Source organism: Haliaeetus leucocephalus, unplaced genomic scaffold (genome assembly GCF_000737465.1).
Source record: "Haliaeetus leucocephalus isolate CR32 unplaced genomic scaffold, Haliaeetus_leucocephalus-4.0 Scaffold273, whole genome shotgun sequence".
In the NCBI taxonomy this organism is placed as follows: domain Eukaryota; kingdom Metazoa; phylum Chordata; class Aves; order Accipitriformes; family Accipitridae; genus Haliaeetus; species Haliaeetus leucocephalus.
This window is the reverse complement of record NW_010972709.1, coordinates 11,092,862-11,114,499: the sequence shown is the minus strand read 5'-3', so window position 1 is coordinate 11,114,499 and position 21,638 is coordinate 11,092,862. Positions and strand designations below refer to the sequence as shown.

Here is a 21,638-nt window from a genome sequence, read left to right as displayed (position 1 = left end):
AAGGTCAGATCTGCAGGGTTTTGGCACAGGCAGGCACAGAGAAACGGGGACTGTGGCAGGGAGGGAGCAGGGCAGGCGGGTGTAGACCCAAGGCTGGGGCAGACCCAAGCGGCTTGGGTGAGACAGGGTCTTTCCTTGACATCTGTTGTTCTTCTCTGCAGGACTCAAAGCATTGTGGTTTTGAGGTTGCTGCCCTCAGACCCTCTGAGGTCTGAAGGAGCCATAATGAATTCTTATCATGTTATGAAAACCTATAAATCTGTTATCAACCACTCTAAGCTGAAGGAGTGGCATTGGACTGGACAAGTAGATTATATGGCATATTTTAGCATTAAAGCTGGGTCTGAACTGAGATCCTAGGTCATGATGCTCCCAACACTTAGGCAGCCCAAGACCTTGGTCCAACCTGTGAAGCTTGGGCTCTTCTCACCCTCACAGGTCTCTCCCCTTCGTATGTCCTTACCCCCGCTTCCTTCCAAATAGGCATCAAGTGGTCGTCTTCTGACAGCTGAGAGGCAATAGTGGGGCCACTGATATTTTGGGCAGTGCTGCCCACCGCCAGCCTGTATGGGGATGACCTCATCCCATCAGCTGAAATCTCCTGAATCCGGTGGTCCCCCAACTTCCCAGTCCAGGTAGCAAGGAGGCAGTAAGTGGTGTAAGGGAAGGATTTGGCAGTGGTTGCCTCTTTGAGCCTTGTGGTGGGAGGGTGGTCATGGCACAGAAATAACAAAACCCCTCAAAAGGCAGAAGGATCCAAATAGTGGAGAATCCTCATGGGCCAGACTTTGCCCCAGTATCAGCTGAAAAGATTTGTTAGACCCGGCTGGGGGAGTTAGTGTGCTGGAAGGTGACACCATGCAAAGACCTGGGACTAGCCAAGGCTGAGGAGTGGTTCTGCCAGTAATGCCTGGGCAAAACCCGTGTGCTTCACCTTCTGTAATGCTGTGATGCTCCTGGGGGAGCTTCCATCTCCATCAAGTTTGGCTGGACTGGGGACTGTCTGGGGAGATGGCATGGCTGCGGGAGGGAAACCCTCCATTCACATAGCACAGGGAATTGCTTGTTCGCAGGGACTGGTGTCTGCTGAACCAACGCTGAGAGGTGGCAATGGGGTAACAGCCAGGTGCACTGTCCCCAGCCAGTCACTGCAACCTCCCCACAGAGGGAGGCAGAAATCTGGCCCTTCTAACAAAGACTGAGGGTTTCAGTAAGGCTTCAGCTTTAGTTCTGGGACTCAGGGCTGCCCGTGGCACACGCTGTCCGTAGCTGCAGGAAGACAGCTTTTGGTGGTGGTGGACTAGTCCAATAAGCAAGTCTGTGTGTTTGCACCCATTGACCTCTGGATGGCTTCTCTTTTCACAGTGACAGAGTCAGTTCAGGCTTTTGTCCCACACGGTCTTCTAAATGAGGCCATCTGGTCTGCAGATTGCTAGATGACCTCCTGTTTCGTGATGGCAGGTTGCGGGATGGAGGTGGGCTGTTTTGCCACGGTTGCAATGGCTCCGGGCAGCAGCTTGTATTGCTCTGGTCCTGAGCCTGCAGGTGGAGATGGCTGTGGAGTTTCTGGAGTAGCTACAGAGAGAGAAACAAAATTAGAAGAGAGCCTCATGGACCTGATAGCACTGGGACCTATCCTCAGTTGTGCGAAGTTCAGGTGTAAGCAAGGCAGAGGCTCTGTAGCAAAACCATAGCTTAGGCACAGTTAGATGCCCTGGAAGAACCACAGTAATGAACATTGAATGAGGGGAGCTGCTGGCATTTGGACCTGTACTGGTCACTTTTTTGGTCAGCTGAGGTCATCTCAGCCCAAATTCCCAAGTAGTGGCCCCATGTGGTGGCCCCAGATTCCCCTGTGTTTTTGCAGAGGGCAAAGTGAAGTGTGTCTGAACCATTCAAGGGAAAGAAAGCCTTTCCATTGATTTCAGTGTGGACTGGATGGGATCACTCAGCCCCTTAAGGGCTATATAAAAGTTACAGTCTGCCAGGGAACATTTTGTTGAATCAGTTAGTCTAGCCTGATCTAATCTAACCCACTTCTCTGTTTGTCTTTCTCTCCTTTCTGCATAGGAATTTCTCACACACTCATTATGAGAGATTTTGTCTCGCATGGAAATTTTCCTTGTGTGGTAGGAATTACCTCCACAGGCACATTGGAAAGCTCTCGGTTTCTCCTGGGAGCTCTCTGTCTCTCTGGTGATACTCACACATCTGCCCGTTGTGCATCTGAGGAGGCATTGTGTTGGCCACAATGACGTTTGTTCCCAGGTTCTCCTGAATCAGATGAGGGTGCAGGGGGTGGTGAGCATGCGGTGTTTCACTTGATGAGCCTGAAAATGTGCATAATACATTAGTTGTCACAATGGCAGGAGACAGTTCAGATGGGCAGACCCACTGCACCAATATGTCCAAGGCTTTGTGCGTGATCAGCTTGTGCATATGTGATTGGAGCACACCCTTCCCATTTTCCTCCATGGATGCCTTGGGCTTACTAACCCCTGCCTTCTGCCTGCATTTCCGCTTATACAGGATCGTATTCCTCTCTTCCTGAGTCACAGCTCCATCTAAAGAATAGTATGGTGGCAACTTTTCATTTTGTTTTGTCCCATTGGATGCTCCCACTAGAAAATCTGGGACACTTTCAACCTGAGCTTTCAGACCCTTTTGTTTTGATGACGCCCTTCTGACACAGAGAAGGATTAGTGAAATGGCTGGCTGATAGGAGTTTGGGGGTTGCACAGCAATGCTTGTCTGCATGCAGAGGGCTGGGGATGCCTCTCTGTAAATAGATGCACAGCTAATGCATCTCTTTAGGTGAGTAGAAATGGGGGACCCTTTGTTACCACTGCCAATGATAGGGGGAGATAATTTTGTGTGAGGCAAGGGCTGACCTGCATACAGGCTGTCTCCACCTTTTTCAGGTAGGAAACAATGGCTATGGAGGTTCTCAAGGGGACAGTGATCAGGGAACACTAAAAGGCCTCTTGTAGGACCCTCAAGCACTCACCTCCCAGCAGCATCTCCTGCAGCAGGTTGTCAATCTTAGCCATGCCGAAGAGCTTGACAAACTGGATCTGCTCTATCATCTGCCAGGTGATGCTCTGCAGCACAGGCAGCAGCAGCAGCAGCTCCCCAAAGCGGCCCCGTGAGTCGTATTGCCGGTCATTGATGTAGTCCTCCAGGCTGACCTGCACCTGGTATCGCATCCGCTTGATCTTTGAGGGGTCACTGAGTCCTTTGGCATCTGAAATAACCCACAAAACAAACTATCCAGGCTGCTTCCCTAGGAGCTGCCCTCAGTAATAGCATCAAGTCTGGGTGCAGGCTGAGGTGAGCTGTCTCTGATTCTCTATCCTTTGCTGTAATGGATGTTTTTTCTCTTCTTAGGCTGACTTCTCCCCTCCCTCTAAGAACAGTTTGGCCCAGAGAGGAGACCAGGCAGCATTTCCACAACTCAGGACCAGTATTAGTTGGCATAACCCAGACTAGTCCCCTCTGATGGTAACCCTCACCAAGCTGGAGCATACCTGGGTCGAAGAAGATGATGGCTTTCAAGCAGGCATATTCATTATCATCTATCTGCAGCTCCTGGAAGGGGAGGACCAGCTCGTCCAGGATGCGGATGGCTACGCGGTTCACCTCTACCAGTTCGGGGCAGTTCCGTGGGATGATGTGGTCGTTTCCTTTGGACAAGCAGCACAGAGACCATCGCCTTGTCATTGCCCAACACTTATCAAGGGCGTCAAGGCGCTCAAAACCCAAGTAACCAATGCTGAGATAATTTTGAGGGTGGACTTAACAAGTTCCTCCTTCTGCCCCTTCCCTGGCTCAGCCCGCCAGAAATGCTGATCTGTGTTGCCAGAGCAGCCTCTCCTTACACAGGAGTCACTCAAGCGAGGAAAAGCTGACTGAGGAGCAAGAGCCTTTTTCTCAATCACACCACAGCCTGCTTACACAAACTGGGAGGGGCGGGCAATGTGAATGTTGATAGTCCCCCAACTTTGCCACATGTCGTGGCCTTGATGTGAATGTCAGCCAGGCCTAGCTGCACCCAGAGGTTGTGCTAGGCTTGCTAAAATACAGAAAAGCTCAAGCCACCACCCTGCAAAACCGATGCCTGCAAACACTGAACTACCCTCTCCTTCACCCTGGCAGGGAAGCTTCACAGAAGCTGATGGGCCGGGAGCAGGAGTGCACTCTTTACCTAGCAGCAAGACATCCTTGAACACCATGGACCTCTTGGCAGCTCCCAGTAACAGATGTTCCCCTGCATGTGCTCGCAGCAGTGCTACCTGCAAGGGCAGGGAAAAGTTATCTGGGTGATGCAGAGACAGAGACAAAGCTGTGATTTCACATAAGCAAGAGAGAAAGCCCAGCATTCCTGTACTGCGCTCAAGGGTGGGGAGTGAGAGCCCCTGTCCAGTCACAGTCAGAAAAAGAGGTCAAAAAGTGGTTTACTCCTGTGCATAAACAGCTATAAATCCAGCAGAACTAGTAGACAGCACCTGAAACATCCCATATTCATGGCACATGTCATGAGCAAGAACGTGCTAGATTGTCCCAGGACCTCAAGCCAGCAGCGGGACATGTTCACAGTAGGCCGTTTGCAGACAAGGCAACTCCTCCCAAGTGCAGAACCAGGAACCATGCTCCAGCCTGGGAAGTGAGCACAAGTACGATCCACTGCTGGGGACAGTTGCTGTCCCTCTGGGCCGTGCCCACCTCCCACTGAAATCACGCTTATGGGGACCCACGTCCACCTGGCTGATGGGGTCATCCTCTGGCCATTTGTTCCCTCCGCAGCAATGGGCATTTGGGCCAGGGAAGCCAAAGGGATGTTTTTCTGCCCTGATGTTAATGATTGAAGTGTTTCATTTTACACCCTCCAGTGGCTGCTGAGAATGTTCTGAATCTTTTGCCCTCCTTAAGTTAAAAATTTCAGAGATTTAGGCAGAAACAGAAGTTAACGATTGGACAGCCTGACACAGAGGCTTCTTAATGTCCAGCCAGGAGCCTCTGCTGGAGAAAACAATCATTAAACATTAATGGAGAGATTCTGAAAAGTGTGTCCTGATGGGAATGGTCCATTTTTCCAGTGTGTTATCCCTCAGCATCTGACAAAGCCAAGAGAAGTCTTATCCCACCGGAAATGCCAGGACAATGTGTCACCCGTAGAAGAGAGCTCTGGTTAGAAAAGATGCTGATGTCTGAGAGAGGGATTTTTTTTTGCAGAGGGTGAAAAAGAGTTATGCAAAATAAAGAGAGTGGTGGTCCTTGCAGAAAGACTGGACACAGGATGCCTGGAAACCTTTATCTGTATGCCAAAACCTAGCCTCTCTCTATCGCTATCCAAACATGGGTGGATGTGTTAGCCAAGCTGCTTGTAATTACCAGAGCTGCAAAAAAATGAGCTTTCCTATCTGACGAAACTTTGAAAAGGATGGAAAAACTGTGAGTCCCAAGGGGGAGCAAAGCCCTCACATAGAAATTTCCTGCCTAATGCAAATTCAAGAAAGCTCAGTTTGAAACCACTGTTTTTGTTTCCATAAAATTTGCTTGTTTGAGCAGGGTTAAAGTAAATTACTTCAACAAGGCAAAACCATCTCATTTGATATTTGTTCTTGCAGTGATCAACCTGAGATACAGCATCTCATTGTGAACTAGGATAAACATAAAAGTTGTAGCACAACAGAATAGAACTTTAAATTTGAAATGAAATGGCTTTGCCCCACCAAACCCAGTACTTTGACATTTTGGTGCAGAGGAAGAATGAGGGGTTGGGTATGACCTTTCCGTTAAAAATGTTGGCAGAGATTATTCATTCTCAGGCAATATTTTAATGACAATGTAACAGTGTTTCCCAACATTAAATGTTCCCACCAGACATGTCTTGACTGGCTCTCAGGACCCTTGGGCAGCTGGCTTGCACATAGTTTTGTTCATTCCTGCTCGCTGGCATTTCTGTCCTTCCTCCTGCACTCCCTTGAGTATCTGCTGCCTCTGTTCTTGTACTGTCCTTCAAAAGCATGGGTGGCATTCATTGGTTAATTTTAATGCAGCACAGTCTTTCCTCTCAAGCCCTTTGGGACAGATTGGGAACTGCTCATGACGAGGGGTGGCTGGTCATAACAGAAGACCTATTTCAGTTGAGACAAGCCTTTGGAGCCTACTGAGAGCAGCCTCTCCTCTGTGGGAAGGCAGCCTTCAGACAATGTCATCATGAGGCTTTTTCTTCTTTGAGAAATTTTGCAGCCCCACAAATGTAAAATGAGCTCACGTGGAAATTGCCGTAGTTTGCAGAGTTATTAACCAGGTTTACTGCCCGTGTTCCAAATGGCACAAGGATACAATGGGTTATTGCAGAGCTGCCCAAGCCTCCGCTGGGCTGCAGCCTGTTTGCTGTGTAAATGTCATTGGCCATTGGAGTTCATTTTGTTTTTCATAATTTTTGAGTTGTATTTGCCTTAGGAGTTTAACAGATTTCTTGCCAATTTATACGATTTAGCACTTACACACAATAGTAAGGAGGGAAATACGCTCTGTGTTAACAGCACTGAATTCCCCAGGGCTTTGTGCTGCTGGGTTATTACTGAAGATCTCAGTTTTAGGATTTAGAGGGTTTTGATCAGCTGGATGCTCTCACTTTCTGGATATCCTTTTTCCTCATGATGTAAAAATTATCTCTATATCAACAAGGCTGGAGACTGATCCTAGCTGAAGAAGACCCATGCTGATTTTGTGACTGAATACTGGGAAGACTGGAAATACCTTCCTACCTGCAACAGGACCTGTGCGGGCTACTGCCAGAAGTTCTATACCCTGCCAGAAGTGCTATCCCTTCCCTCTGGAGCCTCCTCACCATCCCCATGTGCTGTTCAAGGTGGGGCACACATCATGTCTGCAACATCTGCTGCAGACTTCAGACTTACACAGGAGACATCTCCTTGCATCTCTTTGAGGCTGCCTGAGATCCTGCGGTATAGTTTTACAAAGGATTTCAAAGCCACTGTGCTTGTCTTGGTTATGGAATCAGCAAATATAATTTTAGTAATTTGTGTTACATGCAAATATATTTCTGCTTTTTAATTCTAAAGAGAGATTTTCTTATTGCCTTGGGAGAAAACTAGTATTTAGTTTTAGTGATTCAACACCCAGGGGAATGGATACAAACATATCCCCAGGCAAGAAGTAGAAAGAAAGATAGACAGGCAGATTTGGTTTTAAGTCTTGAGCAGACCTTAGGCTAGAAGTCTGTCCTACTAAGTCTGATTACACTAAGTATTTGTATAGCACTTCAGGTTTTCAAAGTGCTGCACAAACTATAATTAAATAATTGACTGATAGACCCATGCAAAATGCACACCTGATTGTGTACCTAATTTGAGCTCAGTGTTATCATGACTGTGCTCATCGACTGATTAGCTGCACATGCAAATGGCCTGTGCTGGCATTGTATGGATGCCGTTCCCAATCAGCTGCAGCAGTCAGGATAACAGAGTTGACAATGCACATTTTCTTTGAAGGTCCCAGCTGCCTGGCTCTCCTTTGGCTCCCCGCTGCCTTCCCCAGGGTGGAGCAAGGTGGGGTGGAAGGGGGGACTTGCCTGGTCATCCAGGGGCAGCTCGCAGAAGGCAGGGATGTACTTGGCCCACTCCACCAGCACTAGCAGCTGCTGCTTCATGGACTCACACACGTCAGAGATGTTGGCAATCTTCTTCCCTCGGATGTCTCCGTTGATCACAGGAACTGGGGATGATATCTGGAAGGAGAAAAGAGATCCTTCAGCTTTCAGTGCCACAGAGGAAACAGACGGGAAAATCCCCAGCCCATAGGTTGTTTTGATACAGACTCCACACCAATGATTACTTTTTTCTGTTGCACATCCAGCCCCCAGAATACATGGCCCAGCACAACTCAATTAAATTGAGATCAACTTGGGGATCTGTGAACATGCAATGCTTCAGAGCTGAGTCTGTGGATCATCTTGGTAATCTGTCATGTCTTAAATAGACTGGAAAGCGCAGAATGTTTCTAAAGCCAAGGTCTTCCTCCCACTGAACAAATGTGCTCAGTCAAGATCCAGGAGGGAACAGAGGGGCTCGTGTAGCAGTCAGCCTCACCAGTAACGAGGACACATCGACCCAGTGCTGCTGCACAAGCTACTTGGTCCCACCAAAGGGCAGAGAACTGCTCCCTCTTCCATGCTGCTCCAGAGCCAGTGCTTGGCCAGACCTGCCTTGTCCGCTTTTGACAGGAGACATGCAGGCTCTACTTATCCTCCTGTCTGAGTCAGCATGAGCACAAAAAGTCTCTGCTGAAGGTAGCTTTGCAGGTCTGACATTGCTTTCTGTGAGCGCCAGGTCATTAATATTTGACATTACCCAATTTGAAATGCTAAAGACAGACTTTAAAGACAACCACCTCCCACCTCCCGCCAGCTTTTAGGCCCTTTTGGCAAAACTTTGCATGTGCAAACATGCCCACAACACAGGTCACATTTTTTGCGTGGCGAATTATTTGTGATTGCAGAGGCAAATGGGGCCATTTCATTTGTGAAGGACAAGTCTGACAACTCTGCAAGTACTGTCACACAGAGCTGGAAAGAATATGTCCCCCTAAACCAGGCACCCAACCTCCTGCCCGGTTCTCATGCATAGCTGCTCACCCAGCTCATCTAAAAATTTGCCCTTAGTCACTACTTTATCCTCATGCTTCTGTAAGCAATTAACTCAACCCCATCACTGCCCTCTGCCTGCCCTCTCTGCTCTTGTACAACATCAGCTCTTCCTGTCCTGTTCCTGCCAGCATTTTCAGCTTGGACCCTGCCAGCCGCCCCAAGGAAGTGGAATTCAAATGCCATCTGCTTTTTTTTTTTTTCAGGTTGCATTACCTGGAAGCTTTCCAGCTCTTGAGCTATTATTGAATAAATAAGATTGTAAAAATCTCACCATGTATTACCCTAATCAGAGAGCCCGGAAGGCTTAGCAAATAAATAAAGACCTCTGAGTGAGTGACCCGAGATCTTGGAGAAGGCAGCTCCTCAGCAGTATCTTGTTCTAATTAGCTAGGCACATAAAAGTTACCAATTACCATGCTGGAGCCTGCCTTGTTTAATGAGTCGCTCTGTGCTCTGTGGGAGAGCAGGAGCTCCCCTGGATTTGACGATGGTTGTAGTTTTTATCAGCAGACCCTGCTTCAGACTTGCATACGAAGCCACTGCAGGACTCAGAGTCCCAGAAATGTCCTTCCGTTGTAGATCTGGTGACTTGAGACCCCATTAACTCACACCTCTGGGAGCAGCACCAGTATTATTTTTATAGGGTATATAAATATATTAGGGCCTGTGTAGGACAAGGTGAGGCATGGGATGAGATTGGATATGCTTCTCGTGTACAGGATTGGCCCTTGGCCCTACCAGCATATCCCCTCCTCGGGGAAGTGGAGCTTACAGCCTGAGTCCTAGCATGGAGCCCAGAGCACAGCATGTCCTGTCCCAGAGCATCTCCCGGGGCAGCCTTCAGGGTAATGTGACCCTTGAAGCAAGGAAGAACACAGACTGCCAAGTTGAACCCCTCTTCATTTTCCCTGAGACGAGGAGTGCTGTTCTTCCCAGCTTCCATGAAGAGTGGCAGCTCTTGCCTCCAGCACAGCCCCATCCTCATCACTTGTTCTTGCAGACAAATCCTCCCTGCAGCCTGTGTGCTCCCATCATGTCCTGTGTCCTCCCAGAGAGTGCTGATCTGATGTACACTGTTTGCAATATCCAGATTCTTAAATCGCAATCATCTTTTCAGGTGAATGCTCTAGGAAATAACTCTTGGCAGTATGCTTGTGGAAATGGGGAATTTCAAGCAAACACTGGAAAGAATATCTGCATAAACCAAGTATGAAACTGATTCCTTGTGAAACTGTGCAGGAAGCCAGAATCTGAAGTTCCTAACAGCTGATGGGGAAGGAAAGCTGCTTGTGCAAGGCCAGCCCCTCGGCTGGCTTAGGCAGCTGCAGCTCCTTAGATTTCAATGATTCTACCCTATCTTCTTCCAGCAGGCTCTCCAGCCTTCATGTGTCCCATCAAAGCAGAACAGATTATTGCATATAATTACAACTGGGTTCTGGACCAAAGAGCATTAAAGGGATGGTTTCAGGTAACAAATAAATGCCTTTGAAAAACCAGTGTTGCGTTGGCAGGTAAATTACTTAAAAAAGAGGTGGTAATTTGAAGACTCGGCTATTAAATGCTCAACTGGCTCTACTGGCCAGATAGTGCCCGATGCTTTTGTATTTGCCAAAGAAGAAAGAAGAGGTACCTGTTGTGCCAGGACTTCTGCCTGCAGTAAGACACTGATGGAGGGCAAGCTGCTGTCTTCGTAACTTGATCTCCGGGTGCTGATGCGGTCCCGTTCGTTTTGTACAGCTGCAAGAGAGTATTTTAGCTGAGCTGCAGGTTGTTTGTGACAACGTACACTGAAAACTAGCACAGACGTTTGGCATTCCCCTTCCTTAGCTGCAGTTTCCCAGCTTCCCTGCCTGGCAGGCGGAGGTGCAGCTGCGTCTGGTTTGTGATGGGATGCCTGCGAGAGCTGACTACATCTGGTGGTTCTGTTTTCACATTTGCTTTATTAGGCTTTCCTGGGACAGGATCATTACAGAACCCAGGCATCTGGTTCAAAGCCTGTAGAGTTCAATGGGAAGGTTTCCTTTCAAAGGATCTGGCTCTTAAGTTTTTTAATTTCAAGATACAGGGTCTGAAACGGTGGCCATGCTCACGCATGCAGCCCAAAGCTTATGTGTGAAATGGAGGAGTGTCTGCATGGCTTCTTTGTCTGTCCACATGACTTCTGTGAGCTCCGTTTGGGAAGCTCTCACACCAGATAGGTGCAGCTGGAAAACTTCCATCTAAGCTACAACAAGGAAGGAAGTGCGGAACAGCTCCTCCTTATCTCTCCAGAGCAGCAGAGCTCTCTCATACCTTATTGTAAAGAGGGTCCCAGGTCAGGTTTGGCCCCAGTGTGTCTCCCTGCTTGGTCTAGTGTTGAGGACCTGGGCTTTGAGTCTAGAGGTGGCAGCAGCCAGAGCAGAAGCAGTAGTGCTGAGCGGGAGGATTTGCCTCTCTATCTGCCACGAGGCCGTGGGCTGGCCATAACTCACCATGGCCACACCAGTCAAAGCCATCTGCTCAAATAAGGTATTGATGATGGCAGGGGAAACAGAACAGTCCCTGCCTTAGGCTGGTGGCTCTCTGGATTGATACGTTCTCAATGTATAAATCTGCCTGATAAAAAGCAATAATGAGGCTGGGCCAGAAGAAAAGCCCTGCAGTCAGCGGCTGTAAATAGGAGCTCTCAAGGTTATGCTGCTTGTTATCAGTAGCAGGCCCCTGAGTTCAGTCACGCCATGATGTTTTCCAAATGTTTGCTCAGTATTAGCTGGTCATGCACCTAATGTAACTTCTATTGAATATTAACAGACAGCAGCAAAGCTCTGGGCATGGGATGAGCAGACGCTCCAGGGAGAGGAGGATTCCTATGTTCTTCAGGTAAAGTCAAGCCAAGTTCCTTGCAATACCTCATCCCCTTTAACAGGGAAGAAATGTTCCCACTCGGAAGTGTTCCTGCAGGCTGGTGTTCCTGGGGAAGCTGCCCAGGAACCAGTAGTACTTCCCCATTGTCTTCAAGGACCCCTTTTCTCCAAAGTTTCTCCTCGAGGGGTTGTGAACTGGGGGGAGCACAGGGTTTAATTTCTCTACAGGGAACAACAGGGCCAAATGCCTCCTGGTTGTCCCTTGGCAGAAGTCAATGGGGTGAGCTCTGCAGGGTGCCAGCAGCTCCTTGGGCTGCTTGCTCCTGGCAGTTTGTCCCTCCACCAACAGGGCCACCAGCAGGACCACCAGCAGGGCCACCAGCAGGACCTCAGCAGCCCCAGGTTTCCTTGCCACTGTGAATACTCCTGAGAACCACACAGGGCTAAACAAGGCATAAATCCTGTCCTGTTGTGTCTGAGTCACGGGGACCTGGAAGGGCTGCAGAGGCAGAGAGGCAGGGAAGTTGGTGGGGTGAGCCTGGGCCACGCAGGGGTTGGATATCTTTACTCGTTTCATATGGAATTAAATAGCCAAAATGCTCCACTTTGCTCTAGGTTCTTTCTGCTGCGGCTGCTGTATCAGATAAAACAGCTTTCTGCAGAGGCTCAGCAAGAACCTATATGCACATTAGGAAAAAAAGCGCAGAATGACAGGCCTTTGCCAGACTCGCCTGTGTAGCTGTGGATTTGATGGTGACTCTGGGTCAACAGCACTTAGAGCAGTTTTTCCCAAAGTGTTTCCAAATTTCCAGGCCTTCTTTGAAGTTTCTGCTTCTCACTGATGTTGAGAAGCGTTCCCAAACCGCTCGGGTGCCCCGGCTATGTGAGAGCACAGGTGATGTGTGTGTCAGCGCGAGCAAGAGTGAGCTGAAGAGACCTGGGTGTGATTTGTGTGTACAAGCACGGGCAGTTCTGAGACACAAGCATGGCCCTGCGGCACTCTTGTGGGCTTGTCTTTGCTGGCCTTTTGAGAGGTGCCCTGACAAGGGGCCCTCAAATTGAATTTGGGAGCACACAGGGCCCCCATGCCTTGCCCTCAACTGTTGGAACAATGGCCGCTTGCAAGGACTTTGCATGGGTGGGAGCGGGCAGGTTGGGCACATGCAGGGCTTATGACTGGAGGCCAAAACTCTCCCTAAACCCCCCTGTGATGGGGGTCTGGATCTGTGCACAGGAGAGCACTGTGGAGGGGCTAAGATGGCTGGGCAAGCACGTACACGGCAGGGACTGGCCTTGGGCTGTGAGGGCTTCCACAAAGATATGGAGCCAGCGTGACTGCTGCTGGGGGGAGTGTGGGGAAGCCATGCCGCCACCCACCTTCCTTCTTCATTCCTGCTCGGAAGCACTTCTTAAGCCTGCAGTATCGGCACTGGTTTCTTTTGTCTTTGTCTACCACACACTGCCTGTTAAACCTGGGAAGAAAGAGAGGTGTGAGGAGCAGCAAGAGTGAGTCTGAAGGCAGGACAAGACAGAGCCCTGAGCTCCAAGATGCACTCAGAGCAGGTTCCCAGAGGCTCACCCTGAGAAAGGAGCCATGGTCTGTGCCATTTCCACGCTTGCTTTAACCTGAGGTTTCTTCTTTGCACTGAACATCTCAGCCCTCTGCTCTACTTCTGGATGTTCAATAAGGAAGGGCTAGAGCTGACAGTTGCATGCAGGAGCTCAGGCTGCTGATCTTACTCACTAACCACGAGGCACAGGATGCTCATGATGGACTAACAAGCGCCAGCAAAGTTAAAAGTGTGAGCCAGGAGCATCAGAGCCAACTTGCCAGCCTCTGTTATAAGTAAGATCCCAGTTAGAAGGGAGGAAGAATGCGTTTATCCTGAATAAAAATAGGGTAGAAGGTTGTTCTTGAGCTAGTAAGGTTAAGAAGTGGATTTAAGTCCCTGCATCTCTCCAGGGCTGTGTCTGGGATCCAGGCAGGTTGGTTCTGACCTCTGGACAGCATCGCTGGTGTGTGAACAGCTCTGGAGCCACCTGTGCTTCAGAGAGGACTTGGGAAGCAACCAGCTCCCTCCACGCTTGTATCACCAAATCCATCGCACATGGAGGGGCAAATGCTGATCTCCCATGTACGTGTCTCTTGCATACGCCACAAGGCTGGTGGCCATTTGCAGCATGAATTTCACTTGCAAATTTGCTCTAATTTACTGCGGATTGACCAAGTTTGCAAACTAAAGACAAAGGCATACAGAGCTGGGAAAGGGCTCCCAGCCATGCCGAGTTCTGTAGCTTTTGAAAAGGCTTGTTTCTACCATGCTTTTTAAAGCCCCAAGCTAAGATTTGCCCAAATGGATGCCTGAAAGCAGCTTTTTAAGCATTTCTGTAGCACTTATATAAAAGCCCTAGTCTCTAAAGAACTGGGCACCTTGACTTTTCCACTGGAGCTGTGGGGAGGGGGCTCCCTGGGCAGCCAGCTTAAATAACCCTGGGGTGCAAGTGATAATGCGCTTCACATGCACTCATAAACCTGGGGCTTCTTTCTGTCACTCAGATTTTAGAGTGATGTTGCTCTTCACGCTCTCCAAGTGGCTGTCAGGCCATCAGGAGTAACTCACTCAAAAAGCCCAAGTGATTTAGACACTGTGAGCCGAGGATTCCTCGGTTTCCTCTGCGACTTTCTACGTGTGGGTTGCTCAGAGCAGGGAGCAGGCAGGTCACAGCCGCTGATGGCACGGGAGAGCCGTGGGCTACCACCAGCGATAAGATGCAGAGCATGAGTTGCAGGAGCAACATGGGTGCCTCGTCCTCAGAGGCTTGCACGCTACGCTGCCCAGCTTGTTGCTCCTTAGATGTTCTTTTACCATGTAACAGGCAGTGACAGCATTTTAGGTAGATGGCAGACACACTTCCACCTCGTGATGGAGGAGAGATGGGAGGCCATTGGAGTGGGGTTTGCGCTGCACTCAGAGCAGGGAATAGCAAGGTGCTCAGCCCTTGTAATAGGGCTTCTCCGCCCTGGCATCACCTTGCTTGCTAGCCGCATCCACGGTTGGCCATTTGCAAGAGCATGTGCATGGCCCCTAAAGAATGGGGCAATAGCTCCCAGGGTCTTTCCCCAGTGATCACTGGAGGACAATCCCAGAGTGAGAGTGGTCTCTGACCCTTCCCAGAGGCGGGGAGTGAGGTCAGGGAAGGTGGTGGAGGATGCAGGGAGAATGAAGAAAATGAAGGACCATGCTGCTGCACTTTGAGGGCTTTGCTGTTCAGCTCCTAGGGACTGTTTTGTCTCAGCCACACGACCTGTCCCCTCTGTCCTTACCTGCAGGAGTACATGTGGTTCTTCCGGACGCTCCTCCTGAAGAAGCCTTTGCAGCCATCGCAGCTGGAAGCCCCGTAATGCTTCCCTGTGGCGCGGTCCCCGCAGATGGCACACAGCGCGCTCACCCCAATGCTGTTGGAAGTGTTGAGGTTGGCTGTTTCTGATGGAGATGTGTCTGCTTGGGGAAGGATACAGGAAGAAGACAGTGAGACAGACAGCCAACATTTCCTAACTCAGTTTCCAGCAAGAGACTTAAGTTTTGGAGGAACCAGGCAGCTGCAGCCAGACTGTGTGGCAGGGGCTGGTCAGAGAGATGTGTAAGGAGTAATGGGTACTCCGAGTGTCTTAAGTCATTGCTATTTGAGTGTGCAAAAGCTCCCTGTGTGCCAGGCTGAGACAGCTCTTCTCAAAGGCCTGACTCCAGCGATGCCTTCAGACAAAGCGGAAACCCATTTGCAGGAGTCACAAAGCAGAGCCAAAATTCCTCAGGGATTTGCAGATGCTTTGGGCTGCAGTAGCATGGCCAGAGAAAAAGCTGGTACAGAGTTAAAGCTGAGGTATTACAGCTCAGGGTGAGCAGCTGATTTATTAGAGAGGTGTTTGTGTTATAGCACCGAAAAAGCCCAAGACAGCCCTGAGCAGATGCTATCAGAGAAATGAGGTGACCAGCTCCCTTTGCTGGAGAGCCCCTCTGCCAGGCACAGAGCTCCAGCCTGCACAGCAGTTCTTCAGGAGAACAAGACTTTAAGTGCATAACAAACTCAAATTACTTCAGCTGGAAAACTCATGTGGGCAAACACTACCCATGCAAAGAAGGACTGATCAAGCTAACCCAGAAAGAAAGGGTGATGCTATATCATGGAGGAGGCTGTATGCTGCGTATCTTCCAGAGTCTGGTAGTACCACAGCTGAGATTGATGTGTCTTATAGTCCTTGCAGGGCTCTTTTGGGAGGATGGGTAATTGCAGCAGCCTCTGTAGGAAAGGACATCTGAAAGGCTTGAAACCCTACACTAAAACCCCTCCAGCAAGCCAAACAAACCTCAAGGCTGAATGGATCAGCCCTTAATTCAGTTGATCTAATTGTCCCCTCCCATGTACATTTTTCTGTATCAGCACAGGCACATTCCCCTGCCTCAGTGGAAATCCCAGTTGCAAATGATACTCAGGATCTACAAAGCCATAGAAACCTGCTGGGATTTTAATACTTGAGTCTATTGGTCCCTGGTCTCTGGCTTTGGCAGGGATGCAGTTAGCTCTCACCCCAGGAGGGCCACAGCTGCTCCCACTTGGCACCCAGCAGAAAGGGGGCTGGGTGCTATAAAAAGGCTGATCCCAGGAGGGGTCCCTTTGGCAGCTGGAGCATGGGTGTTGGGGGAGGCCAAGGCTATGCTGCCTGGGGTAGGGCTACAATTTTAGCATTTATTTTGCAGAGAAAGGGGTATTGCAGCAGGTGCTGTACAGCCTGCTTGTGCCATTCCTTGGCAGGAGCAACTGGTGTGGCTCCACCAGTGAGCTAGCGTAGGGAACCTTGAGCCAGCTCCTTCCCTGGCTCTGGCAGCACCTTTCATTTCCCTGCCTGCTTTCTGGCTTTCTAATTTCTTGTGTCCCTCCTATATTTCTTTCTGAGATGGTTTACTGCCTCTCTGTGTTCCTGCCTGCCTGTCACACAGCTGCATTTCCATGGGTGCAGCACTGCCTGTGCTAAGCTCCCCTCTCCACTCCCAAAGCCCTGAGCTCCTCCCAAGACCATTCTGGCTGTCTTCTGTCCCTGTGAGCAGCTTGCCTCTGAAAGCATCCTTCTTTCCAACGCATCCTGAGGGCTTGGCTGGATGAAGGTCATTCCGGAAGGAAAGTTAGATTTCCAGTTTCAGCTACACATAGGACTTACACAAGAGAGGAAGAGCTGATCTGCCTGTAATCCCATTACTTGTGTATCTGTGACAGCCCAGATAAATCTTTTTAGCAGTATATCATGCTGTAATCAGATGAATATAGAACAGGAAAAACTGGCACCGTTATCAAAGAAATTACAACATCTTAGTCTAATAGCCAACCAACAATGAAATTATTGCCTAATGGATAATTTTCCAGTTAAGTTTATTTTGTAGTGCCAGAAATGTGGGCTTCTGGCTGCTGCAGTGAAGTGGGTTTAATTGGATTGTTTTGGCGTTATGGTAAATGGAGGAAAGAAAAAACCTGACTTTAAGTTTGAGACATCGCAGCTGAGACTTGTGTTAGGACCTCGAGAAGCCCCCAAGCCTGTCTGAACGCAGGATCTGTTTGGTCTCTGATAGTGGCAAACTTGGTCATTGCTGAGCAGCCACATCTGGGCTGGAGCTGCAGAGCTGTGCAGGGCAGGGGCTGAGCTCTCCTGCAGTCCTCTGCCAGAAAAGGAGGTTGAGGTTTTGCGAGCAGAGGTGCGGGTAGTTGCTGGAGTGCCAAAGCAGCCCTGGAGGCAAGACCAGCCCCTGGTCTGGAGCTGGGTGGAGGAGGAGGAGAAGTGTTGGTGCTGCCTGACCCAGGTGACTCATCCACCCCTAGGGCGTATTTCATATCGCACATGATCTCATCACATAAAATTATCCTGTCCCTCTGCCCCGTGAAGCACTCAGTCCGGGGGGCTGAATCACAGCCCCCCGTGCAGGAGCTTTTGCGTGCCGGGTGGGAGAGGGGCATAGAGAGGTAGCAAGACCTGGAATTGTCACGGAGGGTCCAGGTGGGCATCGGCAGAGCTGAAGGGAGCTGCTCTCGGCCCTGAGACCCTTAGGTGGGTAGGACTAGCCCCCGGGAGCAGAGAAAGGGCTGAGACCCAGGGCAGCAGGGGGTTATTGCACAGCAGAGCCACTTCAGCACTGCAGTGTCACATCTTTGACGGAGCAGAGCCATAACCCGGGGAAGAGAAGACCTGCACAGGCTGTGAGGGAAGAGCCCATGCCACTGGCACAGCCCTCCCGGGACAGGGGTGCCCCGGCAGCCTCGGTGACGCAGCAGGCAGGAGGAAAGGGCTCAGGGGGTCATTTTCTGTGGTGTGCTTCGTTTAGTCATTAACTTCGTATTTAGAGAGACTTTAGGGGGGACTTGGAGAGGAATCTCCTGTTATCTCTGAGCATTTAATCACCAGGACTCCTTGGTCCCCAAACGGGTGGGCCAGTGTTGCAAATCCTGGTGGGTTAAGTGTGATCCTACCCTCCTGAGGGGATGGGAACGCTCATCTATCCTTGCCGGGTCCCCTTGCCCCTCTTCCCGGGGGCTGAGCCTCCTGGCCCTGCAGCACTCGCAGGGAAGGGGATGCCACCCCACACCCCAGCGCTGCATGGGGAAGAGCTGTGGCCTCAGTGCAGCTGTGGGGGCAGTGCCCAAATTGCTTTTTGCAGCGATTTCTGCCCTTGACAGGTGCTAAATGGCTTTCTGCTCTGGGAAAACCTAGCTCCAGCTGCTGCTGGGTGGGACTGGCTCTCTGCTCTGGAGCCACAGGGGCAGTCGTCTGCCTGGTGAGCCGCCAGCAGCATTTCACTCAGAAACTTTTGGCTGGTCTTTTCTCTTGGCTGGAGGCTGAGGAAGGTGAGACCCCCCTGTGTTCAGCCCCAGTCCCGGTCCCTGGGCTGAATGTCTGGTGGGGACCTCTCCTTGCACCCAGCTCCTGGCGTGTGCCCGTCCCCAAGGTGTCTGGGCTGCAGGGCACCATCCCACCTGCACTGAGCACAGCACCGTTCCGCCACCTCAATTTCTCCCCATGGGAAGCAGAAACCCCACTGTGAGCTGCTGGGAGCCCCACAGCTGACACCCCCGCCATGCCCAGCCCGCCCCAGGACCATTTCAGCGGCTGCTCCGGGGACTTGTCCTCCTGCAGTCCCTGGCTTGTCCCACCGCTGCGGAGAAGATGGAGGGGACTTACCGTTGCCCATAGCCAGCACCTGCATGTTCTCAAACTCCAGAGTGGTATACGCCGGGTCTAGCACTGCGCTATAATCTGCCATCTCCATGTCTATTAGGGCTTTGGAAAGGCGCATTATCATCAGCAAACACGGACCAGATTGTACCGATTCCCTTGTCCGAGGCTATTGGCCCTTCTGCCTCCCTCTGCCTTCGCTGCGTCCCCTATCTGTTGTCTTTTATTTCAAATATTTCTCTGAAAGGATTTGCTGAGCCTCAAGGCCTATACTCCCCAGAGGGGTGGAGGCAGGAGGCAGGGGGTTAATCTTTAATCATCTCGCCCACTGCGGATCGCTGCTAAGCTTTTTTTTTTTGGTGGAGCAGCAGTGATTCTTGTTGACTGTTATTGAGTCTCGAGGTGCTTTGCCAATCCTGGCTCCCAGGCGCAGGCAGGACCGCGGGAGCAGGCACTTGCCGCCCAGGGAACACCTTCCCGGGCTATTGACCTTGATACTGAGCTGCCGGCGTTGGTCTTAATTGTACCTGGGGTGGAAAACCTGGAAAAAACCCCGCTGGGAGAACAAGGTTGCTCTTCACTTCAGTCATTGCCTTCCCCTTTCCACAGTTGGTTGCCTTCTCCCCCTGATTTCCCCTTCTCTCACTCCCTCCATCCCTCCCACACCTTTTCCTTTTTCTCCCTCCCTGTCAGAGGAGGTCAGCGCCTGCCTGGCAATTTACACGTTGCTATGCAAAGTAACGACGTACGACTCCTTTTACTTCCCTATAAACTGAGTTTTACAGGGGCTGGATGCCCTATAAACAGATCACACCCTGCACCTATGCCCAAACGGTGAGCAGGGCCAGGGGGTGGCATGAGTGCCTTGGGCATTGCCGGGGCTGCTCCTGTCCCACCACCGGAGCCACCCTGTGCTGGACACCCCCGGGCCTCAGTTTTGACGGACACATCTTAAAATTTTCATTAGGCGTTTTACAATGCAGCAGAGCTTTGCGCTGCAGTGGGATTTTTTCCTTCTGCAAATGCAGCCACTGCCAGCTCTCCGCTGCCAGCACTGGCGGGGGTTCTGCCACCTCACCCAGACCTGGGGTCCGACCCTGCTGGTACTGGGCAGGGGGGACCGGAGCAAGTAGCAGAGCTGCCTGTGCTTTCCTCCTAGCTAACCTGGGTGCTCTCCTCTGCAGCTGACCCTGGGCACATCACTCCTCTGCTTTAGACAGGACAGAGACTTTTCAGTGTAACAGCAAGATCAATGAGTGGGAATTTAGTTGATTGCTGAATGGCATCGGCTGAATGGCACAGGAGAACCAGCAGTTAATGGTTCAGTATCAGCTCGTTCTGCGGTCAAAAATTCCCCTTGATTTCGCAACCAGCAGCGGGTGACTGAGTCCACACGCTGCTGATTCGGGCTCCCAACTGGCTCATATTTGTGCTTCCCAGGCACCCCAATGCAGCCCTGGCTATGCTGGCACCCTGAGCTGCCCTGGCCACGGTGGCATCACTATCACAACGTGACACCAAGGTCTCTGGCTCCGCAGCAGCACATGCCTTTGGGCAGTGATGCTAGCGATGATTTGCTATTCACATTTTAGGAGCACAAGGGATTGTTCAAGCAGTCCTTGCCCCCCAAAACTATGACCTATGTAGCACTTCCAAACAGCTCTTCTACCCTAAGGCTACAGGTCTGCAGGAGTGAAGCTGAGCACAGGGGAGAGCCCCTGCTTTCTCACTTGGGACTGGTGATAAAGGATCCTTTGCTGCAGGGAAAACAGTCATCCCGTCTGTACTCCCAAGAGAGAGGCCAGAGGCTCTCCGCACTCACGTGCCAGTGGCTCTTCCCTTCAGCAGGAACAGTCCTGAGCCAAAAATTGGTTTTACTATGTGGACACTGGGATGGGGATACTAAGGTAGAGCAGAGCATAGCCCCCTCCGTGGCCTCATCCCAGGGACCTCCAGCCCAGTCCTGGCCGAGCCATGGTGATCCCTTTGATTAGATAAATGCTACAGACACTAGGTCAAATATGTGCAGGATTTGCCACAGCGTCTAGTAAAATATCGTAAAAGCATGGCCCATTTTGCTCTGCTCAGCAAAACAAACCTTTTGCTTAAATAGCCTGCTGAGCAAGGAAGGCTGCAAAGGCCATTTGCTCCCTGGGCAGGAAGGATTAAGAGGGCCAGGAATAGACACTGGAGAGGCAGCATGTGCGGGAAAGCGGCAGATAAGGAGTGGGGAAGTTTGGAGAGCATTAGGTGGCTCACGAGGCTGGGACTGTCAATGGGACATGGTGCTTTCCGCCCTGGGGTCGTGTTGACTGTCATTTTCTCAGCACCCGTGTCCCCTCCCAAATCCCTTGGCTCAGTGTGGAGGTAGAGGACCAGACCAGCCAAGGACACCTTGCACTTCCTTTGCCCCAGAGGTGGGCTCGTGATGGAAATCGGTGGCTACTCCCTGGGCATGGTCTGCTGCAGGAGACAGATGTCTCCCTGGGGGTGTTCTGCCTGGGGAGCCCTTGTCTCCCTCCGACGTCCCTGCATGGTGGGTTTTGAGACAGCTTCCCAAAGTAGTCATGGCCTGTACTAGCTAACAGGACCCCTGCAGCTGTTTTAGGTTGGAGATGTTCAAGTCAGCAGCTAGCTGGTTGTGGGGCTGATTCAAACACTTCTGTCCTACAGAAGATGTTTTGTCATTTTTATTCCAGAGAGAGACAACTCAAAGCTGGCAAACCCCTACTCGTAGGCAAAGGCTGTTCCCAGAGCAGATGCTTAGGGGAAGTTCATCTTTCAGGCCCTCTCCTCTCTCCTCCTGTCCCCATTTTCTGTGCCCTCCACCCACTGTTTCCTACACCAGGAGGTGGCTGCAAAGGAGACCATGACAGCTCCAGGGCATGAAGTGTTCTGCACC

General features: G+C 50.8%; 1 protein-coding gene across 2 annotated transcripts; it reads right to left on the bottom strand.

Annotated features, from left to right (window-relative positions):
- Positions 1-1,062: 1,062 nt before the first annotated feature.
- Positions 1,063-18,863, bottom strand: HNF4A (hepatocyte nuclear factor 4, alpha). Of its 2 annotated transcripts, none has more exons than XM_010569701.1 (10): positions 18,743-18,863; positions 14,846-15,020; positions 12,898-12,992; positions 10,308-10,414; positions 7,604-7,759; positions 4,205-4,292; positions 3,528-3,683; positions 3,008-3,244; positions 2,208-2,330; positions 1,063-1,575 (listed from the first exon to the last, which is right to left on the bottom strand). In XM_010569701.1, exons 1-10 carry the CDS (start codon positions 18,861-18,863, stop codon positions 1,433-1,435), a joined length of 1,401 nt encoding a protein of 466 aa, XP_010568003.1. In that variant the 3' UTR covers positions 1,063-1,432. The 2 variants fall into 2 exon arrangements, with proteins under 2 accessions (XP_010568003.1, XP_010568002.1); XM_010569700.1 differs by having other exon boundaries at positions 1,433-1,616; positions 2,204-2,330; positions 18,743-18,857.
- Between the last annotated feature and the right edge of the window lie 2,775 nt (positions 18,864-21,638).